The sequence below is a fragment of the Larus michahellis genome, chromosome 3 (assembly GCF_964199755.1).
Source record: "Larus michahellis chromosome 3, bLarMic1.1, whole genome shotgun sequence".
Taxonomy (NCBI): Eukaryota; Metazoa; Chordata; class Aves; order Charadriiformes; family Laridae; genus Larus; species Larus michahellis.
Window position 1 is genome coordinate 99,923,243 of NC_133898.1, and position 19,971 is coordinate 99,943,213.

At 36.5% G+C, this 19,971-nt stretch overlaps 1 protein-coding gene across 9 annotated transcripts in view; it reads right to left on the reverse strand.

Annotated features, from left to right (window-relative positions):
• ADGRB3 (adhesion G protein-coupled receptor B3) overlaps window positions 1–19,971 on the reverse strand; it is a 466,027-nt gene that overhangs the window by 256,753 nt on the left and 189,303 nt on the right. For all 9 annotated transcript variants that reach the window (XM_074581466.1, XM_074581468.1, XM_074581465.1 and 6 more), the window contains 4 exons: window positions 12,798–12,962; window positions 9,122–9,286; window positions 8,082–8,246; window positions 372–473 (listed from right to left, as the gene is read on the reverse strand). In XM_074581466.1, the coding sequence (XP_074437567.1) occupies window positions 372–473; window positions 8,082–8,246; window positions 9,122–9,286; window positions 12,798–12,962 (597 nt within the window). The remainder of the gene's footprint in view (window positions 1–371; window positions 474–8,081; window positions 8,247–9,121; window positions 9,287–12,797; window positions 12,963–19,971) is intronic.

Sequence of the window (19,971 nt, forward strand, 5' to 3'; positions counted from 1 at the left end):
GGTTTTTACCAGTCTTTTCTAGCTTAAGAAGATTTTTGTGTTTTGCTTCATTTTCATCACTTTGCCCGATAGGTCCTGTCAAATGGATTTCTTCTTAGCTTTTTCTCTCTGTCTATAATGCATATACATGTGTATACATATATATACACCACAGACACATGCATACATGTAAGCTATAAGAGACACAGTATATGTACATGTGTATGCTATATGTATGTATGTGCATATGTAAATATGTTGGGTTTACATAGATATATTCACATATATGCACATATACGTATGTATGCCAGTCTAGTAATGATTATGTCTAGAACATAATGCAAAGATTTCTCCCCTTTTTTATCACCATATATTTCAAGGTAATACTGTACCTGTGGCATTGAGAGGACATCGATTGAATGCCATGTCCCCAGCTGGGGTCCTTTTCCACACCATTGACATCAAATAGTCTTCAGGACATATTTCATAAGGTGCTGCCATTTAGAAATGAGAATATAAATAGAAATATTAATGTAAAACAGATATTTTACATCAGAAAAATAAGTTTTCATTCCTGTCCTAATTTTTCCTGAGATGTATATGTTAACACCATTTCGTTTAATTCAAAGTACACAAATGCAAAAATGCAAAACCTGTAATTTTTATAAAATATCCATCTTTGTGATGGCATTTATTTCATACAGACTGTGTCTTTATTCTCTTCACCAAACAAACACTTTAGTTTGTAGCTGCAATGTTAATAGGTTTGAATCTTTTCTTGTTGCTCTATTTTAATCAATAACATTAAGCATCTATTAGATGATGATACTTAAAATGTTATAAGCTGTGATGCTTATCTTACACTAAAATTTTTAAATATTTTTCTAAAACTTAAAATGTATGTGAAAGAATCAGTTCTGAAACCACAGTTGAAACATTAAATGTGCTAAAGGTATCAAATGAGAGCTGTATATTCTGAAAACCCAAAAGCAGGTTATTTCTTTGAAATGTGTTTCAGTACAAGTTGGGAATTAAGCAAGTATAGTCAATAATGTGGGACTGAGTGGCTATAAAACAAAATGGCCTTTTTAGTGATTATTGCAATACCATTTAAAGGGAAAAAATATTTTCACAATTCTGTGGAAACAACTGCATGGGGAAAAAGAAGCTTCTGCAAATGCTTTGTGTTTTATTTTCACATGGTCAAGACTTACAGATTCCTTTCATTCTTTGTATTTTTTATTGTAGATTTCCAGTTTATGATTTTTGAGTAAATTAGATTAACAAAACAAACATCTGTCTGAAGTCATCTTAAAACTTAAAGCATTGACAAATGCTAGTTACTGAAATAAAAAATCCAAATTCAGCAGAGAAAAGCTATGGGTTGTTTAAAAGTTATATGTATTTCATGAAAATTGTAACCCCGCTATATTACAGAAAAGCGGTTACAAAGAAGAAAAATGAAAAGAGAAAGGAAATTCTGTCACCACAGCAGATGGGGTGACAAGGCAGAAAGCAATTCAATGATTCACCCGTGGTTGCACAGGAAATCTCTAGTAGAGGCAGGAACAGACTACAGATTTTTGCCTGTCCCATTGCCTAACCTATAAAACTGTCCTCTTTTGTACTTCTGCTGATGGAAGTCTGCGGTGAGCAAAGGAACTGAGCAGACTTTTGCACAAAGCTGTACCCTCTCTTTATGGGGGACAAAGAATACCTTGCAGGTGGCACAGTAATGCTAATATGAATCATGGTCGGGCAGAAAAATTGCTTTCTAAATTTGCCTTGCCATCAGCATTCCTGAATCACAAATCAAGACAGTTGGTGCTGCTAAAAAAACAAGAGATCCACTAATGGCAAAACCCAAAAAAGGTTAGTTATATTCATAATCTAGAATATTAACACTGCTTCAGACATGCCCAAAAAGTGAATGCATCAGGACAGTGTTACAATGGGAAAAGACAGATTTTGATAAACATAAGCCATCTGGGGACATAAGCAAATGTGATTACCATCCTATTATGACCTCATAAACAAAAGAAATGTTCTGATTTTGGGAGCATAAATTAACAAAATACAGAGGTAATATAATAAATTACATAAATTTGCTAAAGCTTAGAGCTCTTTGAGAAGTGTATTTGTCATGCAGCTGTGGCCATTTCAAACACTAATCAACATTTTAGGTGCTGATTCTCAGAACTAAAACTGTTATTTCCCTCCAAATACTGAATGTTAAATGCGTTTTTTTTTTCTGAAAATAAATATATACACGCATATATATGCATACTTATATGCACCATATTTTCTCTTTTATGTTAGTAAGTCATAGGTAATATCAGAGATCTACCATCTATTTGTAACGGTACTACTTCTGTGCTTTTGAATCACACTTTTCAAAATTCAAAATTACATTTTAACTTTAGCCTACTGAGGGAGATACTCTGTGCAGCCACATGTTGTGTTCAAAGTAAAAGGCCCAAGACTCAGAGTTATCAGGAAAGAGGTGCGGGAGCAAATCAGAGTTTGTGAGAGGTATCACTTAGCCCAGGCAAACAAGTTTTCCTGGTCCCTTGATGACTCGGTGCAGTGCACTTATGTGCCTTTCAACGCACTGTACCAGTACCTTGGATCAAGGAATGCTGTGCATAAAAAGACAAACCAGTTCTTCCCAAAGCCAAAATATATCTGGCAGAGCTTACTAATCAGGCATCCACCCACATTAAAGCATCTGTGAGGCTCCAAACCATGTTGCCCATGGAGACATTGCAGTCACGCTGGAGTGGTATTATGTCAGAATTAAAAAGCCTCACTGGACCTGCTGGCTCTGCTCAGGACCAGTTCAAGTATTTCTGTAACTATGGCACAATTAATTCACAACATACCCACAGATATATGTGAGTTAGCTTTACAGAATCATAGAGAATTGCTAAAATTTAGAAGCAAACGGCAAATACTGAGGTAGATTTGCTAAAATTGGCAAATAAAAAGCATATATCTCTTTCACTGACGATGTGATTCAGCAAGAGCTTCCCACACAGAGCATGTGCTCAAATTTACCATGTTATAGCCCCGTAATGACAGGCCTGAATTCATCCTACCTAAGCACAAACACTCAACAAAGTCAGTGGTCTAGAAGCACAGTCTCCCTCTGACGTTACTGGAGAGAGGACATGCATCTCCAAGAGGCAGTCAAGCCACCTAAGATCTGAGGAAGCTGTGTGCAACACACAGCCAAAGCAAGAGACATGCACAGCCTCGCAGAGTTTATGATCTACCAGGGCAGCTAACAAATATGGAAACGGGTAACGAAAGGGTGAAGCAAGTTAGCCAATGGCACACCGTACCTCACAAATGGAGCTAGAACTACAGTTCTTCTCTTGAATCCTAATTCAATGCCACAGGCAAAATTATCTTAAACAAAGGCAGTAGAAAAAAGCTTTTGAACATCTTGTAGAATAGTATTGTAATCAGAGAGAAAACAAAACCCACAAGTTTAATTTTATTATTTAGTTGTTGACAATTATTTGAATCTTCACCCTTCTCATATTCTATCTTATGTAGCTAGTATTGCCTCTGAAGAAAACTTCTACCTTCAGTAGGAAATCATTAGCTAGTCTTTGGCAGCAGTTGGTCTCTGTTATCTTTTTGTTAACAAACAGGGTGGTCTGTCATTGTTTTCAGTAATATTTTGGTCAATACAATTTCTATATTATGTTTTCTACCAGTGACAATAAGTTTATGAGAAAAATATTGAGGATCTGTTGTGTCTAAAATCTGGGTAAAGCACTGGAACATATATAAAATTTCTGGTGACAGCCAACATGGTTTCACTAAGGGCAAATAGTGCCAGGCAAATAATGCCTCACAAATTTGGTGGCTTTCTACAAAGGCGTTGGTGGATAAGACATCATCTACCTGGACTTGTGCAAAGCATTTGACACTGTCCTGCATGACATCCTTGTCTCTAAATTGGAGAGATGTGGATCTGATGGATGGACCACTCAGTGGATAAGGAATTGGATGGATGGATGGATGGTCGCACTCAAAGAGTTGTGGTCAACGGCTTGATGTCTAAGTGGAGACCAGTGATGAGTGGCATTCCTTAGGGGTCAGTACTGGGACTGGTTCTGTTTATCTTTGCCAGTGACAAGGACGGTGGGACTGAGTGCACCTTCAACAAGTTTGCCAATGACAACAAGCTGTGTGGTGTGATCGATGCACTGGAGGGAAGGGATGCCATCCAGAGGGACCTTGACAAGTGCAAACCTCATGAAGTTCAACAAGTCCAAGTGCAAGGTTCTGCATGTGGTTTGGGGCGATCCCAAACACAGATACAGGCTGGGCAGAGAATGGATTGAGTGCAGCCCCACAAGAAAGAGTTGCGGGGGTTAGTTGATGAGAAGCTCTACACGAGCCAGCCAATGTGTGTTTGCAGCCCAGAAAGCCAACCACACCCTGGGCTGCATCAAAAGAAGCATGGCCAGCAGGTCAAGGGAGGTGATTTACCCCCTCAGCTCTGTTCAGCTCTGTGTTCAGGTCTGGAGCCCCCAACATAAGAAAGATATGGACCTGTTGGAAAAAGTCCAGAGGAGGGCCACGACGATGATCAGGGGCCTGGAGCACCTCTCCTACGAAGACCGGCTGAGAGAGTTGTCTCAGAGTTTCTCCCGGTTGTTCAGCCTGAAGAAGAGAAAGCTCCAGGAAGACCTTATAGCAGCCTTCCAGTACCTAAAGGGGGACTACAGGAAAGATGGGAAGGGACTCTTTTCAGGGAGTGTATCAATAGGACAAGGGGTAATGGTTTTAAACTGAAAGAGGGTAGATTTAGATTAGATATTGGGAAGAAATTCTTTACTGTGAGGGTGGTGAGACACTGGAACAGGTTGCCCAGAGAAGCTGTGGATGTCCCATCCCTAGAAGTGTTCAAGGCCAGGCTGGATGGAACTTTGGGTAACCTAGTCTAGTGGGAGGTGTCCCTGCACAAGGCAGGGGGGTTGGAACTAGATGATCTTTAAGGTTCCTTCCAACTCTAACCATTCTATGATTCTACTGTATGAATTATTATAGAATTAATTATTACAGAATTAAGTATTTCTGGAAACCAATATTATATTATTGGAACCTAAGTTCTTAAAACTGTCATAAGAACATGGTCCTACTTTTATAAAAATAAATTTACAGAAGACTTCTCTCCTGAATAATACTCTACTTTGTTCTCAGTTCCCACATCTCTTAGTTCTTACTGACACATTTGATGGGACTTACCTTATTTCTGTTACACATTTCTCTCAAAGTTTCTGATCAGCTTGCCATGAAACTCCTTATCAGACAAGGGCTGCAATTTCTTTTGTTACCTAGCTGTCTCCTTTATTCCTATGGGACAGACCTATTGTTCATTCATCCTGTATAAGTTTTCTGCAATGATTCCCGCGTGACTAACTGCTTAGCAAATCTAGAAGGTTTTTTACTTTCTCTGATTTTTTTCCAATTTTCTGAAGTTATCCTTCACAAAAGGATGCTTTGAATGCAGAGTATTAAATCCCTAACACTGCTGACCTACTAGGAGTGAAATCTAACTTTAGGCATTTGGAATACAACAAAGGAGCAATGACTGAAGGCAAAGTCTCTTCAGATCTTTCTTTTTCGTTCCAAGAATATTACACAATGGAAGGAAACAACTGCAGTTTTAAAATTTCTAATTGTGAATAGAAATAAATAACAAAGAAAGATATGCAAAATTTGTCCGGAAACTAATCTTTTTGATAAACCAACTTTCAGATAATAATTATGAGCCTGCCTTTTAAAGTGCTGCTTATATTCAGCTTCCAGGAGTATCTGACATCATTCAGTCCCTGCCTGAACAATTTGAAGAGAATCACCGATCGACTACGAAGAAAATCTTGTATAATATTTACATAATGCAGAACTCAAACTACGAAGTCCAGTCAAGATTTTCAGTCAGAAAAGTGAACAGTTCTGTTTGCAAAGTATCTTTTTAACAGCAACGAGCATGATAGAAACACGCTTCATTCTCCTTTTGTTTCCACTTTCTGTAAGTCTACAGAAGTCTGGGTCATACAAATAGGTGCAGATTCATCCACTTTACAAATATGTTATGCAGATCTACAGAGCTGAAGATCAGGTCTTGCACTAATGGCAAAGCAATGCTCATATAAGAAAAAAAATAACATTTTAGTCTCTAATGTTTCTCAATGACTTAAACAGAAAAAGAAAGCAAAAATAGCTTTTCTGAACTATTTTAGGGCTATGGAAGAAAAGCATGCAAATCATGAAATTTGCTTATACTTTGAATGATATCTCTGTATAGTACTTTTCAATTTTGCTTGGTGTTTATAAATTGTAAATCCATATACCACAGTATAAAATTTTGGTAAATTATCCACTGTCTACATTTAAATCTGAGATATTTTAGTAAATGTCAGTCTAGAAACAGATAACTTAAATCTGTTATTCATGTATAATCTTCTGCAGAAGTATAGCTTCTTAAAAGGAGCTTTACGTTATGGTTTCTATAAGCATACTGATTCTAATCTGGAATTAATCAAGTAAATAAATAAACTTACTGAATGGAAAATAAAGCTCTGTGTGCATTTGACTTGTAAATACATCTGTAAAATATTTTATTAACAGCAGGTGGCAACCTTTGAAAATTGGACTGCAGCAGCATGGTTTTACTTTTAAATATATAAATGCAAATTATTTCAAGAATAGTTTTATAAGCAGACTCTGGTTGATCTGAATGTCTGCTTATTGAGAAGATTCACATTAACCTTCTCTTAGTGCTGTGCATTTATAGATGAAGTGTGCATTAACTATGGAAATTATAATTTGTTTAGGAATCCAATACAAATACTGTTTTATACTGCTTTTTAGATAATGAATGTTTTATTAAAATTAAAGAGATCATTTAAGAAGTTAAATTTACTTAACTTCCCCAGTACAGTATTATAATTTTATAACTACAAATAGTCCTTTTGTTGTTCTTCAGATGCAATGAGACTAATTGTTCTACTGTACTGCAAATACCTTGAAAGCTGTTTTTTGATGGCTGTCAAGGGATAAACATGCTGCCTATGAAAATGTGGGCGTGATAGCATAAAATTCACATCTGATATATTTCCCATTTCCTGAACCAAAGCATGCCTGCCATTTAAGTTCTTTCTCTGACTAGCAGAGAACATAGCCATCGAAATGTCCAGAAGTCAGAGAGATTGCTAGATTGATTTTTGCTGCCTCCTGGCTTGCAGCTCAGAACACATAATTTCCCAAGTGAATGTCTAGGACATCCTACATTACTTACACCTTATTTTATTATCTTACACCTATCCAAGAATGCATTCTTTTACTTTAGGACAATGTGTCTTTACAGATAAATATGATCAGATTCACCAGCTGCTCTTTTTTATTCATCACTTTTGAAGAAGCTCAAAAGTACACTTTTATCAGCTTTCAGTGGGAAAGACTTAAATTTTTTGGGAGGGTAAAGTAAAAAGTGCTGCAAAGAAATATATTTAATCATTATATTAAAACAGGAAAGACATGCCTTTTTGATTTTAAATTACTTCCCTTTTTATAAAATGTTGCTCATTTATTCATTCATTCTATACAGTACAGTAAGGTTCACTTTTTCCTTTTATCTTTACTGCACTGAAATTTACCCCAAATGTATTACAAAAATGTCTCTTGTACACTGGATAAAAGGAATTCCGTGATTTACAAAACCAGCCCTGATATTGTGAGACACAGTGCATTCAGAGAGAGTTTCTGTAGCAAATAATCACAGCTCCAAATAATATAGGCATACCTAGGCGATTAATTTTCTGATAACATTCTATACTGTTGTATTTTGATTTATTTAAAACATGATGCATTGCTCCTATATCCAACAAGGCTAGTTTACACCTAGCTACATAAACACAAGTCTACTGAGAAAAACAGCAGTGACTTGTCTAAAGCAAGGTCAGATATGGCTATTTATGGCTATTGCTCTATGGACATCGATTTTGTCTCTCCTAAAGATGACCATTAAAGTAAGCCATACTGTAGAGTAGATAATAACAGTGATTATATTTGCATCTCACCGGGACACCTCTGCTCACTGCACCGTCTAACTTCCTCTCCAGTTCCTTCACACTGTTGTCCAGTCACGGCAGCACCTTGACAGACCCTTATCCTTCTCTCCCAGCCACCATCGCAGGATTTGGAACAGCCACTCCAATGGCCCCACTGGTTCCACTGGCCATTTGCTGTTTGGAAAAATATAGTTACAGTGATGACATAATGAGAGTCATAAAGAAGAATATATAGGTTATTCTTTACTTGGGTAAGAGAAGAAAAAGCTCCCCAGGTATAATTAACAGTGACAGAAGTGGTAGATGTGGCTGCATGGAAGATGGGGAAGTCTTTACTTGGCTCCTAAATGTGGGATTGTTGTCTAAATGACTTGCATCTTGAGATAAAATAAAAAGAATTGATGCACATTAACTTAGACTGTAAAACAGACATTGTCCCTTTTGTATTTTTTTTTATATAGTTGTATAGTGCTGTTGTATGCTAATGATACCCATTTACAACGTGCATAACTACCCTTTAAAAAACTAAATAAAAACATTTTTGCATGTGATATTTTAGGAGCTTGATTTTTACATGCTCTGACAGTGCAAATGAGGCTTAAAAGTCAGTATAAATGTAATTTACCCAACCTGGAAGGCTGCTTTTATACTGCCAGAGGATCATGAAGTAGTCTCAGTGTAAAAGGGAATCAGTTCACACACTTTCTAGGTTTGTGAGACACTTTATCAAGTTTTTTAGGCCTCAAACGTATCTTTCCAAAACTGTTGAATGTCCTTTAAACAGTGATAAAACCGAAAAGCTGATATGCAGCTGATATGCAGTCTTTCCAGATGCATTCTTTAGCTTTTTATCTCCAGGTGTCCCATCACACAAAAAAGAGCAAGGCCCCAGGCCTCCCTCTTGGAGGTGGCTGCTCTGCCCCTTGGCCCCCGGGAGCCTGCCGGCGTTCCCTCAGGTCCCAGCTCCGAGCTACGGGCAGGGTGGTCTCCCGCATCTCTCCTGAGCAGGAGAGGTGGAGCTGCAGCTCCCCGCGCCCGTCGGTACTCACCGGTGCAGTCGGGGTTATAGCACTCCCGGCTCTCGGCCCAGGGCCCTCTGCACTCGGAGCCGCCGTGGGCCGCCGCCGTGCACTGCCGGCTCCGCTGCTGGGTGCCGTTGGAGCAGGTCACCGAGCACTGGCTCCACGAGCTCCACTCCTGCCACTGTCCGTCCACTGCCGCGGCAGGCACAAAAGAGATGGACACAGCAGAGTTAACACCTAAGCCATGTCCTTCTAGGTAAAGGAGGTTTCAACTTGGGCCTCAATGCAGCCCCTTGGACTGGGCCTAGTCCAGAGAGGCTTTACTTCTTATAGCAATCAAACATAGAAACCACCACTATGAGCTCCTTTAAAATAATTTAAAACTGTTTTCCTGCTTCTTCAAGTAAAAAGAGCGTTTCATCTCCTCTAATTACACACTGATAAAACAGAAAATAAAATATGGTTTTGCTCGCATACCATACGGTTTGAAAGGCCTTATTAAAAGCAAGGCCCTATTAAAAAGACTGGTCTTGTCTTTTGAGGCAAAAATGGGGGCCAATCTTGTACCATGTAAACGCTGAGCCATCCAAAGTGTTTTATTACAGCTGTGGTGACCGCTCAGATGGCTCAGTTTATAAGATTATTTGTCCTGACTGTGAAATTAGGTCTCTTTAGTTGAATAGGAAAAGGAAAACAGGAGTTACCATTTTGCCTCACATACAGTCTCTGTTCTCTGTACTTATACTGGTGAATGTACTTTTATCATTCATCCTCCTTGTAAAGGTAAATGATCCCAGTTCTTCAACATTCCTTTGAGATAAAACGTAGGAGGACAGAAGCAGCCTGCCATCCTCCTCAGTCTGCTTCTGTATTTGCATATTGCATAATCTTCTTTCTGAATTTGTCAGGTTGAATTTCTAAACAATATAGATATGGTGACCAGTTCTGTATTTAGTATTTTGTATTAGCCCATACATTTGAGTTTAGATTAAAATTCCATTGAGTAAAGGTTTAGAACTGTTATTTTTAATTTTATATCTCAGAAAGCTTCTTGAGGCAAATGAAAATATAAAAAAAAAATAAATTAAAAATATAAACCAATTAAGTTCTCATACAAATGAGAAATTATATGTTCTACAATAGATAGCAGGACTAGACAGTATTTTTGAAAATTAATAGCATTATGAAATGTTCTATTACTGATTGTACTAATTCAGAATCCTGTGTTCATAGACTGTAGCAATCATCAGTTCCTCATTGCACCTGCAGTTACCCAATATAAACTCAAAATGTAGGTTGTAATACAGTTTTGATTACTACTCGTCCTTGAAAACCCGGTTTTATAACTACTATTGCCATAAAAGCACCAACACTGAAAATGAGTGGCTTCACTTGGCGCACTTGCCAATCCCTGATTTCAGGATTCTTCTAAAAGAGGGTTGGAATAGCAGCTTCTTAAGTTGATGGTGTTAATAATTACAACAGGAAGCAGAACCTTTTAGTGATGTAACATACTGTGTCTGTATGGGTGCACCACTGTTCAGTGAAATATGGAGGTGAACTATTTTACTGTTGTCTAACAGTAACCACAGAACATGTCTAACAGTTCAAAGATACTACCTGTATCTCTAATGCCCAGCATGTCAGCAACCAGTGAATTAAAGGAAGAGAGTTTTTGAGGCTTCTTCCTAAAGTTCTCTATCAAATATTCTATGTAATGCCTGATTGTGAACCACTTCTCAATACATATTCCTCTTGAGCTATGAAGCTGCGCCCTGATAATTTATTCAGCAGAAAATAGAAATCTTTCCAAACATGGAAGCTAGTTGCATTCATTAATCATAAAAGCTTTATGTGAAGAGGAAAACATTATGGAAATTACATTTCAATGCACCCTCTTCAGTTTTATTCATTGCTATATAGTATTATTTAGGGTAGGAAAGATCGAATCAATTATTATAGCGTCTTTGGAGAAAACTCATTCCCTGGCTTCTCATATATATTTCATACATCTCCCTTCTTTATCTTTCAGAGCAAATAGCGTATGAGTTTTCTATTTCAGAAATACCGTTAAAAGACTAAAGAATTCAACGTGAAGATTCCCTTATAAAATTGAACATTCAAATTGCAGCAAATCTTAACATTCAGCAAAGATTTAAACTCTTAATTTTAAATGTAACCAGTACATAACTTCCTCTGGTGAAAGTCATTTAGGTACAAATGATGGTTCAAAATCCAGAATTCTCAAATAACTGCTTATTTTGACAGATTAGGTGTAATATCTTTTGTGTTCCTTTGCAATACTGAAGTGAACTGAATGCATTAATTTCTTCACTGCTATTTTTATTTGGCATTTGTCTTGTTGTCAACTCTACTTCATGCTCATATATCATGTTAATTACTTTTGTGTAGGCACATGTAAAATTGCACAGCTGCCAACTTGGCCAAAAATTGGATTAATTCAAAATTGTTGCAGCTGCATTCAACACTAAAACTTTTCCACAAATTTTGTCCTGAAGTTGGAGTATGCTTTGCTGACCAGAAGAAAAGCTCAAGTTTTATAAAAACCTAAGAGATTTACTTTTAAGTCTGTGAAGCACTAAATTCCACTTTTTTCCTTCATCTCTGTTTTCCCATCATCAACCAACGATTTACTAATGAAATGTCCATCAGCCCCTTTACAGGAGGAGATCTGTTCACGGAGAATCTATTTGCAGCAGTGTTGTGCACTGTGGATATTAAACCAGCCCACTTCATGAGCAACCTTCACACTGTCAGACAGAATTCATGAAAGAAATTTCTCACATTACAGCTACCTGAGACCTTTTTAATACATAAGTATTACAATGAGTTCAATAATAATATATATAATCTTTATGGTTATTGAACTCATTGCAATACTTAGGTATTATATACATATACATACACATGTGTATACTTACATATATATGCCCACATATTTAAGATTTTTGTCAAAATTAATCATCACCTATGGACAAAAAATTTTAAAAGAATAGATGATTTTTTTGACTTAGTTTCAGTTTCAGTGAATGGAAGGTTTAACATGAAGCCCACACATCATTTACTTGGTTAGGGGTAGTTTTTTGAAAGTGGTTTAGCAACTAACTTCCAGAAATGAGGCACTTAAAATTCTTACCATAAGGGCTTAACTGGGATTCAAACAATACCCTAGCTTGCGTCAGCCTTTCTTTCTGCACACATGTAAATAATATGCATTTTGAATAAATTAATAACAATTAAAATTTTATGGTTTCCCAAATATGTTTGTTGTGTGATGAATAAATAATTACAATGACCTTCCAAGCAAACATAATTCAAACAGATACGGAGGACACAAACTGTGTGACCTCTGAATGTCTCCCTTTATGCCACACTTATAAAGGTGCTTGCCTTCTGGTTCTCCAAGACCCATCCTGAATCAAGATTTCCTACACAACATACTGTTCCCTACAGAGAGGGTATCTTGAAGAAGTTAAGAATTGTCTGCTTGTGCAGTATCTTGAACCAAATTACCATCCTGATTATATCTGCTAATCACTACAGTCAGAATTATCAAGATTACCTGGCCTACTCACTTTGTATAACTTTTTTGTTTTTTCTGTGCAAAGGGCAATAAAAGAAATCACAAACAACCCACATCGAAGACACCGTAACAAAGCAGAGAGTTGCTATATGAGCTCACCAGGGCAGAGTGCAATATTGCAAGGTTTATGTTGTGTTTCAGGTCCATCACATGATCTTCCCCCATACTGGGGAGGTATACATGACCTTGTCCTAGTTCTTTGGCCTCGACCACATGTGAATGAACACAAACTCCAAGGTGACCATTCCTCCCAAACGCCATGTACTGCAACAAACCAAACAGATTTTAACCAGAAACAGACACACAAGTAACAGAAGGATTTCAAAATAAACAATATCAATATTTGAAATGGGAATTATTTTGCAGGAAAATCAGTACATAGGTAATTTTTAGCATTGGCAAATAAATCCTTTATAAAATTTAGTTATTTTCAATTTTAAGTTTCTCTACAATATATTTAAATTCAAACGGTTTTCTCTAACCTTTAAACTAATCTCACAACAACCTTTTCTTTCATCCTTTTAAAAAAGATGTCTTCGCTTTTCAAAAATTAGTTATGATAATTTCGTTGCCTGACTTGAGATATCTTTAATAGCCCTGATTTTCAGGAGACTAGTCTTTGTGAAAATCAGGCATATACATTATGTCTCAAGGCAACTCTAAAAACTTGAAGCAATCAAAATTAAGGTTCCTTTTGAAAATGCAGGAATAAACACAATAATTTCTTACTGTGTCACCATCATAAAGTGGGGCTGTTATCTTACAATTGTTTCCCTTGCTTAAATGCCAGTGGAAACAGGGCAGCACGTGTGCTTGATTACCTCCCTCAAAAATTCGAAAACCACATAAACAAAAGAGATTTTCACTATTTCCTTACATAGTCATTGATTTAACATACACAGTAATACATGCATCACTCTGCCTTAAAAAATGTTCACTCAACAAAATTCAAACACCTTCAGAGCACACAATAAATTACAAACACCAATATTTTTATATAAAAGTATTTCATAAAATTAATATAAAGAATCATGGAAGATGCATCTTTCACTGCCTTAATTTTTTTTCCACTGTAGGAAAAACTAATATACAATAACCATATGAGTTTATATACCGTATGCATTCCTTTTTCAGAAACAATTTGAATTAAATTTTCAGAAAGTTCTCTAATATAGTTAAGTACGTACTGGTAAGATGATTCCATACATGCATTGTCAAAACAGCTCTTTATAAATTGAAAAATACTGCAAACAAGTTTTAGTTATTTTTCTTCTGCGTAAATAAAAGAAGTTGCACAGGTTTAAATTAGGCTGTGTGAGAAGACAAATGTAGTAATGAGACCTGTAGTAATTCTAGGCATCTAAGAAAAAATCCAGAGACTTAATACGCAGACTTAGCATCACATCAGGTATCATATAACTCTGTTTTTGCAACTTGACTCTTTGAAGGGTGTCTGGAGGGTGAAATAGTGTACAACATCTCAGTGTATAATTTGGTAATGGTTCACAACTTTACAGAAGAAATAGATTTTCTGGTTTGTCCTCACTTTTTTTCATCACTGTGAAAGAACTTCTCATGTATAGGTTTCCTTTGCCTTGAAGGCATGTGTCACCTGCCCAGTTTCTACAAATAAACCCGTTTTTTTTGTAGGGATCAGAACAAGATTTCCTGAGGTAAAATTCAGTTGCCAAGGGTGCAGAAGGAGGTTCAGCTTCCTGGCATATGAGCACAACATCATCTGTAAGATCAAGGGGAATTCTGCATGTAGGTAAGTTCTAGTGCATTTCATTAAAAGTAAGGAAAATTGTCATTTCAGATGCTATGTTGAGGTAAAGTTAGCTGTGTTGTTAGCTAACTTCTGAGAAATCATACCTGACAGAAAACATCAAGCGTTATTTGGGGAAGATTTTAACCCAAGAGATAATAGCTCAATTGATGAAAGGAATTTAGTTGGTCACATACAAGTGGTCAAAAAGCACAATAATTATTCCACATCCTACATAGCTAGCTTTATTAAAATTAACTTATTCTAAATATCACATCAATTTGCATTATATTAACAAAAAAACCAACCCTCAGGAATGTTCCAAATTAATGTTTAAGTGACAGATTTTAGTCTAGTTATTTTAGAAACTTTGATTAACTGTGACATTTTGGTCAAAACCAGAAAACCTAACTCTTCTAAAACTAGTAATTTGATGACTATATCTGCATATAATCCCTTAAATTTCATCTTTTCTCAACAGGTACTATACTTAGACAGCTACTCTGGTCCATCCATATGATCTGAAGATTTTTTTCTCATTGGCAAAATATTAGATTCTGAATCCAGATGTATCTCTAAGACTCCAAATTTTTCATCATATGAGAAACGAATTTGTCAGATCAGATTCCAAACAGCAGTCATTAATAACAATGATATAATTTCATCTTCTGATACCACAATGGTTGATTAAGATGCCCAGATGCAACAAGAACCTCAAAAAGTACAAAACATAGCAAATAAAAAATAATCCAAATTAGAAAAAGATTATTCTGTAAAAAATAATAATTTAGAATGGTCTTGACACTGTAGACACAGGCTGAGGTTTTTCAGAGTACAGATGAGTTTAAGTCTATTGTTTAATTTGGAGTTTTGGTTTCTGTCAAAATGTTATAAATTAGTTGTCTTCATTTAAAAATGACAAAAACATGTGCTGAGGGGCTCTTTAAAGATGCTGTCTTAAGCCAAAAGGTTGTATATCTCTTCTGGTAAAAGCGACTGCATGTTAGTAGCAACATAGAATAATAATTCTCTGGTTTTGGATCTGAACAGAAGCTAAACCAAAATGTTTCACTTCAGGCGGACTCAAACTTACAGCAGCCTCTATGCGTTTGTGGTTTAAAGCAAGCTGTGTTCAAAATCATCTTCCGTGACAAATTCTAGCTCATTAAGTAAAAATTTCGCAGTACTACCTTCTTCTATGTATAGACTTGTATATCTGAAACTAGTAGATAGCTAATAAAGTCAAGGAAAGGCCAAACAACAAAAGCCAAACAACCAATGTCAGCAAACAAATATTAAGGAGAATTAATCTGTTCGGTGCATCACAGAATTGTCCAGTATTACATCTTAAGAACATCTTAATCTAAAATTTCTTACCTTTGAATATTTTTTTTTCTTATATTTCATTTACATTTTCTTTAATACCATTTTCTAAATTCAAAATACCCTATAACATCTGATGAATTATAGCCAGATGAGCTATGCCAAATTACACCAGATGGAGAGCTGGTCCACAGAGGAGTTAGTGTTTTCTATAACACAGTTTCAGATGCAAGATTCATTATTTGGGACAAAAATATTCAGATTATTGCCAACTTATCTGTCAAAAACATTGCTAGCACAATGAGTTTGGATTACTGCAGACCATCTTTTCCTTCTCTCTACCACTCCGTGAACCTAATCATGTTGAAGTGAACACCCACAGTGTTCACAATATGCAACTGTTGTGAAGTGGGAGGAGGCGTGAGGCCATACTGGCCTTCATCCTACAAGCATATTTGGGGAGATTTTTATGAGGGTTTAAATGCTTTTGATTTGTTCTGCCTTAAATTGAACAGATATCGGAAAGCTATTATGGCCTTTGACGTTTCATTGTAAGTGGTATCATAGTTTAATATGGATGAATAACTGCATCTAAGCAGATGTTACATTAAAGGAATTTTTAAAATGAAATTATAGGGTTTGTACGCAGAGATTTAAACTCACTTACATGCTATAGTTTCCTTAAGTATAGCTTAAATTGTCCATTCAAAAATCTTTCTTAAATTCTCAATACATAAACTCAGCAAACTTTCTGACACCTGCCCTCTAACCTTCACATTGAAGTCATATATCTACTCTACTTCTGCCCTGTCTCTTTCTAATTATAAACTTAAGTTTTCCTTACTCTTGCTTCTTCCTCTGAAGAAAAGGCTTGAACTTCCAGAGCATAGCTTACTAACAACAAAGCTACAGGAATGAAAAACGATAGTGCTAATTTCTCTGTAATGATTTTGCTAGTGTACTGTGCAGGCACAGAATATATCAAAATGTGCAACGTTTCAGCAATATAGCTAAACTTCACTGGCATGAGCCCTGAGAAAAAAAGGGAGATGAGTAAAGCAGTCTTAGCATATCACACCAGCCAAAATATAGCTTTTGATCATACAAATGTTTGAAATGATTTGAAATGTTTTGCTTTACACTTAAGCTTGAAAATGCTGAGCTTCAGCTAAATGTTGTGGTAAAAGCTGTTGAAGGCAATGGGGAAGAACAACTTGAAACTAATTGAGATGATCTACAGGCTTGGAAATTCCATGCACTTTCTCCTTGAAGTTTTATCTGTGTTAGAAATTATCCACTAAGCTGAAATGAATCAGTGGCACTGCAGTACTGGATCCTGAGGTGTCCTTGCTCAAAAAAGAACCAGTAACGACAGAGGCTACCTGAACCACTGGTTTTGTTGCCTACTATCCTGCACTTTTCCAGGAGGCTCTTGATTTCAAGACACTGACTGAACTCCTGTCCCTGAAATATTATTGGTCCTGAATAAATATAAATAAACCTTTACTTTAATTATCAGGAGTATTATTTTGAAATTTAAGGTGTAATTTCAATATTTATATATATATACATGCATACATATATATATTCAGCAGTGTAAAAACAAATAAATAAATGAAAACAAGTGACAATTATGGACCAAATAGCTTTCATGTACTTATGTAAAAGACTCTGTCATCTCACTGTTGCATAATGATGAAGCTGGTGAATACCATTCTCAAAATTTTCCAGGACAGTGAGATCGCGGAGACATGTATTCCCTAACATCCCAATGAGGATCTTGGACGCTATAGGGAGAATATGAAGGCAGTAGATGAAAATAATTTGGAAACCTTGCATTAGTATTTTCAAGTTTAGCAGGTTCTCTTGAAGCTTGTGGATGGATGCTTTAAGTATTGTCCAGTAGGCCAGTCTGCATACTTTTTTTATTTCGAAGGGACAACTTTTTGATTAGGCAACATTATTCCAGCCCTCAAAACACCCCCCTGTTTTCTAATGATGCAAATACATAATGAATATGCCCCAGTAGATTTTGTATTTGGGGGTTACAAGGACAGAGTACTGTGACCTCTGCATGTTTATTGCATCTTCTTTATGCTCTAAGATGTAAAATCTTGCTGTGTTAACAGAATCCAAAAGCTGTATGGAATAAGTGGTACAGGCCTGGGTACACAGGCCAGATCCCAGCTATGTATGCATATGCTTGGATTGTTTTGCCAAACTTGTGTACAAACTATGCATTTTGTTACGCATGGACCAGGGATAATCCTGAACTATGCAACCCTCTGAGTCAGGATACATAATATAATGAGGACAGAGGATATTTAGGCTAATAATTAAAATGGTGTTTGAAAAATTAATGGAGCTGTGACTAGGAAAAGCACATTTCTAAATTGCTAATCTTGCACACTGCTACATAGTAGTGACCCTGTAGCCAGACAGAGGCCAACATAAATTAATAAGGTTCTTGTAATTATGTGAAACAACATGCAAGATTAAGCCCAGAAGACTAATTATTTAGGAAAGGTAACTCAAGATACATAAAGATTATCAGAATCAGCTGTGGTGACCTGAAAAGGAAAATATCGCTGTTAGCCAGTATCACTGTTAGCCAGTAAGAATTGGTAGCCATTGCTCATATTGGATATCTGGAAAAAGCATACCCTGAAGTGGGAGTTCATGTGTAAGGAAATAGCTCCTGTGTGACCTGAGAAATACAGAGCAATCTCTTTTATGTGAGCATTGTTAAGAAGTTTGCTAGACAATGTGATTTTTAAGAATTAGCTTTATTCCGATTTACTTTGACAGTAAATTAATTACCTTGGCTTTTGCGTTACATGGATTTTTTTTTGGGTTGATATAAAAAGTTCTCATTCCTTACTGGAGAGAATGAAGATAAAATTCTGTAAAATTCTGTAAAATTAAGTGATTTAAACGCCTTGCCTTTTCTTAGTAATACAAAATGAACAAGAAAGCAGGCAGAACTGCATCTTATTGTGAGTGCTGGACTGTGTGTTTTCGTGTTCATACTTCATGCAGTTTCAAAGGAATCTTTATCTTTGATTGTTTGGAAGGTTTGTTCTTTTCTTTTATATTTTTTTTTAACTTCTTTCTTTTATACTTTCAAGTTGAGAGTTCTTTTGCAATATATCCTACCTCTGGCAGAATGTAAGCTAGCCTAAACTTTTTAGAAATAGCTGCCATTTTTGTACGAAACACTTCAAGTGATTGAATTCAACCCTGCCTGGGGGTTTCTACCATGAAATATTAGAAAATCCCATGTGAATTGCTTACCTAGAGCACAGTAGTAAAGCATTAGGTGCTGACAGCAGTTCTTATTACAATGGTGGCTTATCTAGATACAATCTTTTAAGTTGCTTTTCATTACAGAGATTCCCTAAATGCTTATAATGCTGATACACAAGCTCTGATGGGATCATGTATGCACTTGCTGTTGGATATTTTTCAGCACACGGTAACAACATGAGACTCTGATTCTACATATTACTACTACTCATTGAGATAAAGTCCAGGGGTTTCTCTGCGTATGACAGTCTAGTTTACTTCAAAAATGGAGTGAGCTTCCTCAGAACCTGAAGATGGCTCATCACCCTCTTGGGATCAGATGTTACAAACTGCTCAGGAATTTCGGCATCTGAAGGGTGGCACACAATTTTTTTGCATTTCAGACACAGCAGAGGAAAATGAATGTAGTTGCAGGGCATATGCCTTCCCTTTTGCTTCCCATGCCAGATTAATCAGATCCACAGGTAGAGTCTAAAGAAATGAGATGTGCCCTTTCAGCAACTAACTCAAACATGCCTGTCTCTTCTACTTAGTGTATAACTACTGCTGAACTCCAACTATGTCTGGATCTCTGAGACAAAAGGAGTAGGAAAACTGTAATGCAAGATACCGATGACCTTTACCTTGTGTCAGATATAAAAGAGTTACTTTTTGTCTGATCTTTCTTCCTTTGATGGGTAGCTGTTGCCCTTTCTTGCCAGAACTATGTAAAGGAAAGTCCATGAAGGCATTACTGTGCAGAGAACATTGTCTGGCCCATTGCCTAGAAGACAGTATGCTAAATGGCGAAACAATTGCAGTGTCGAATAATATACGTTAACTTAACACACCCTGTTAATCAGTCTCTGCTTCTTAATGTATTGATGATCTGGATTTCTC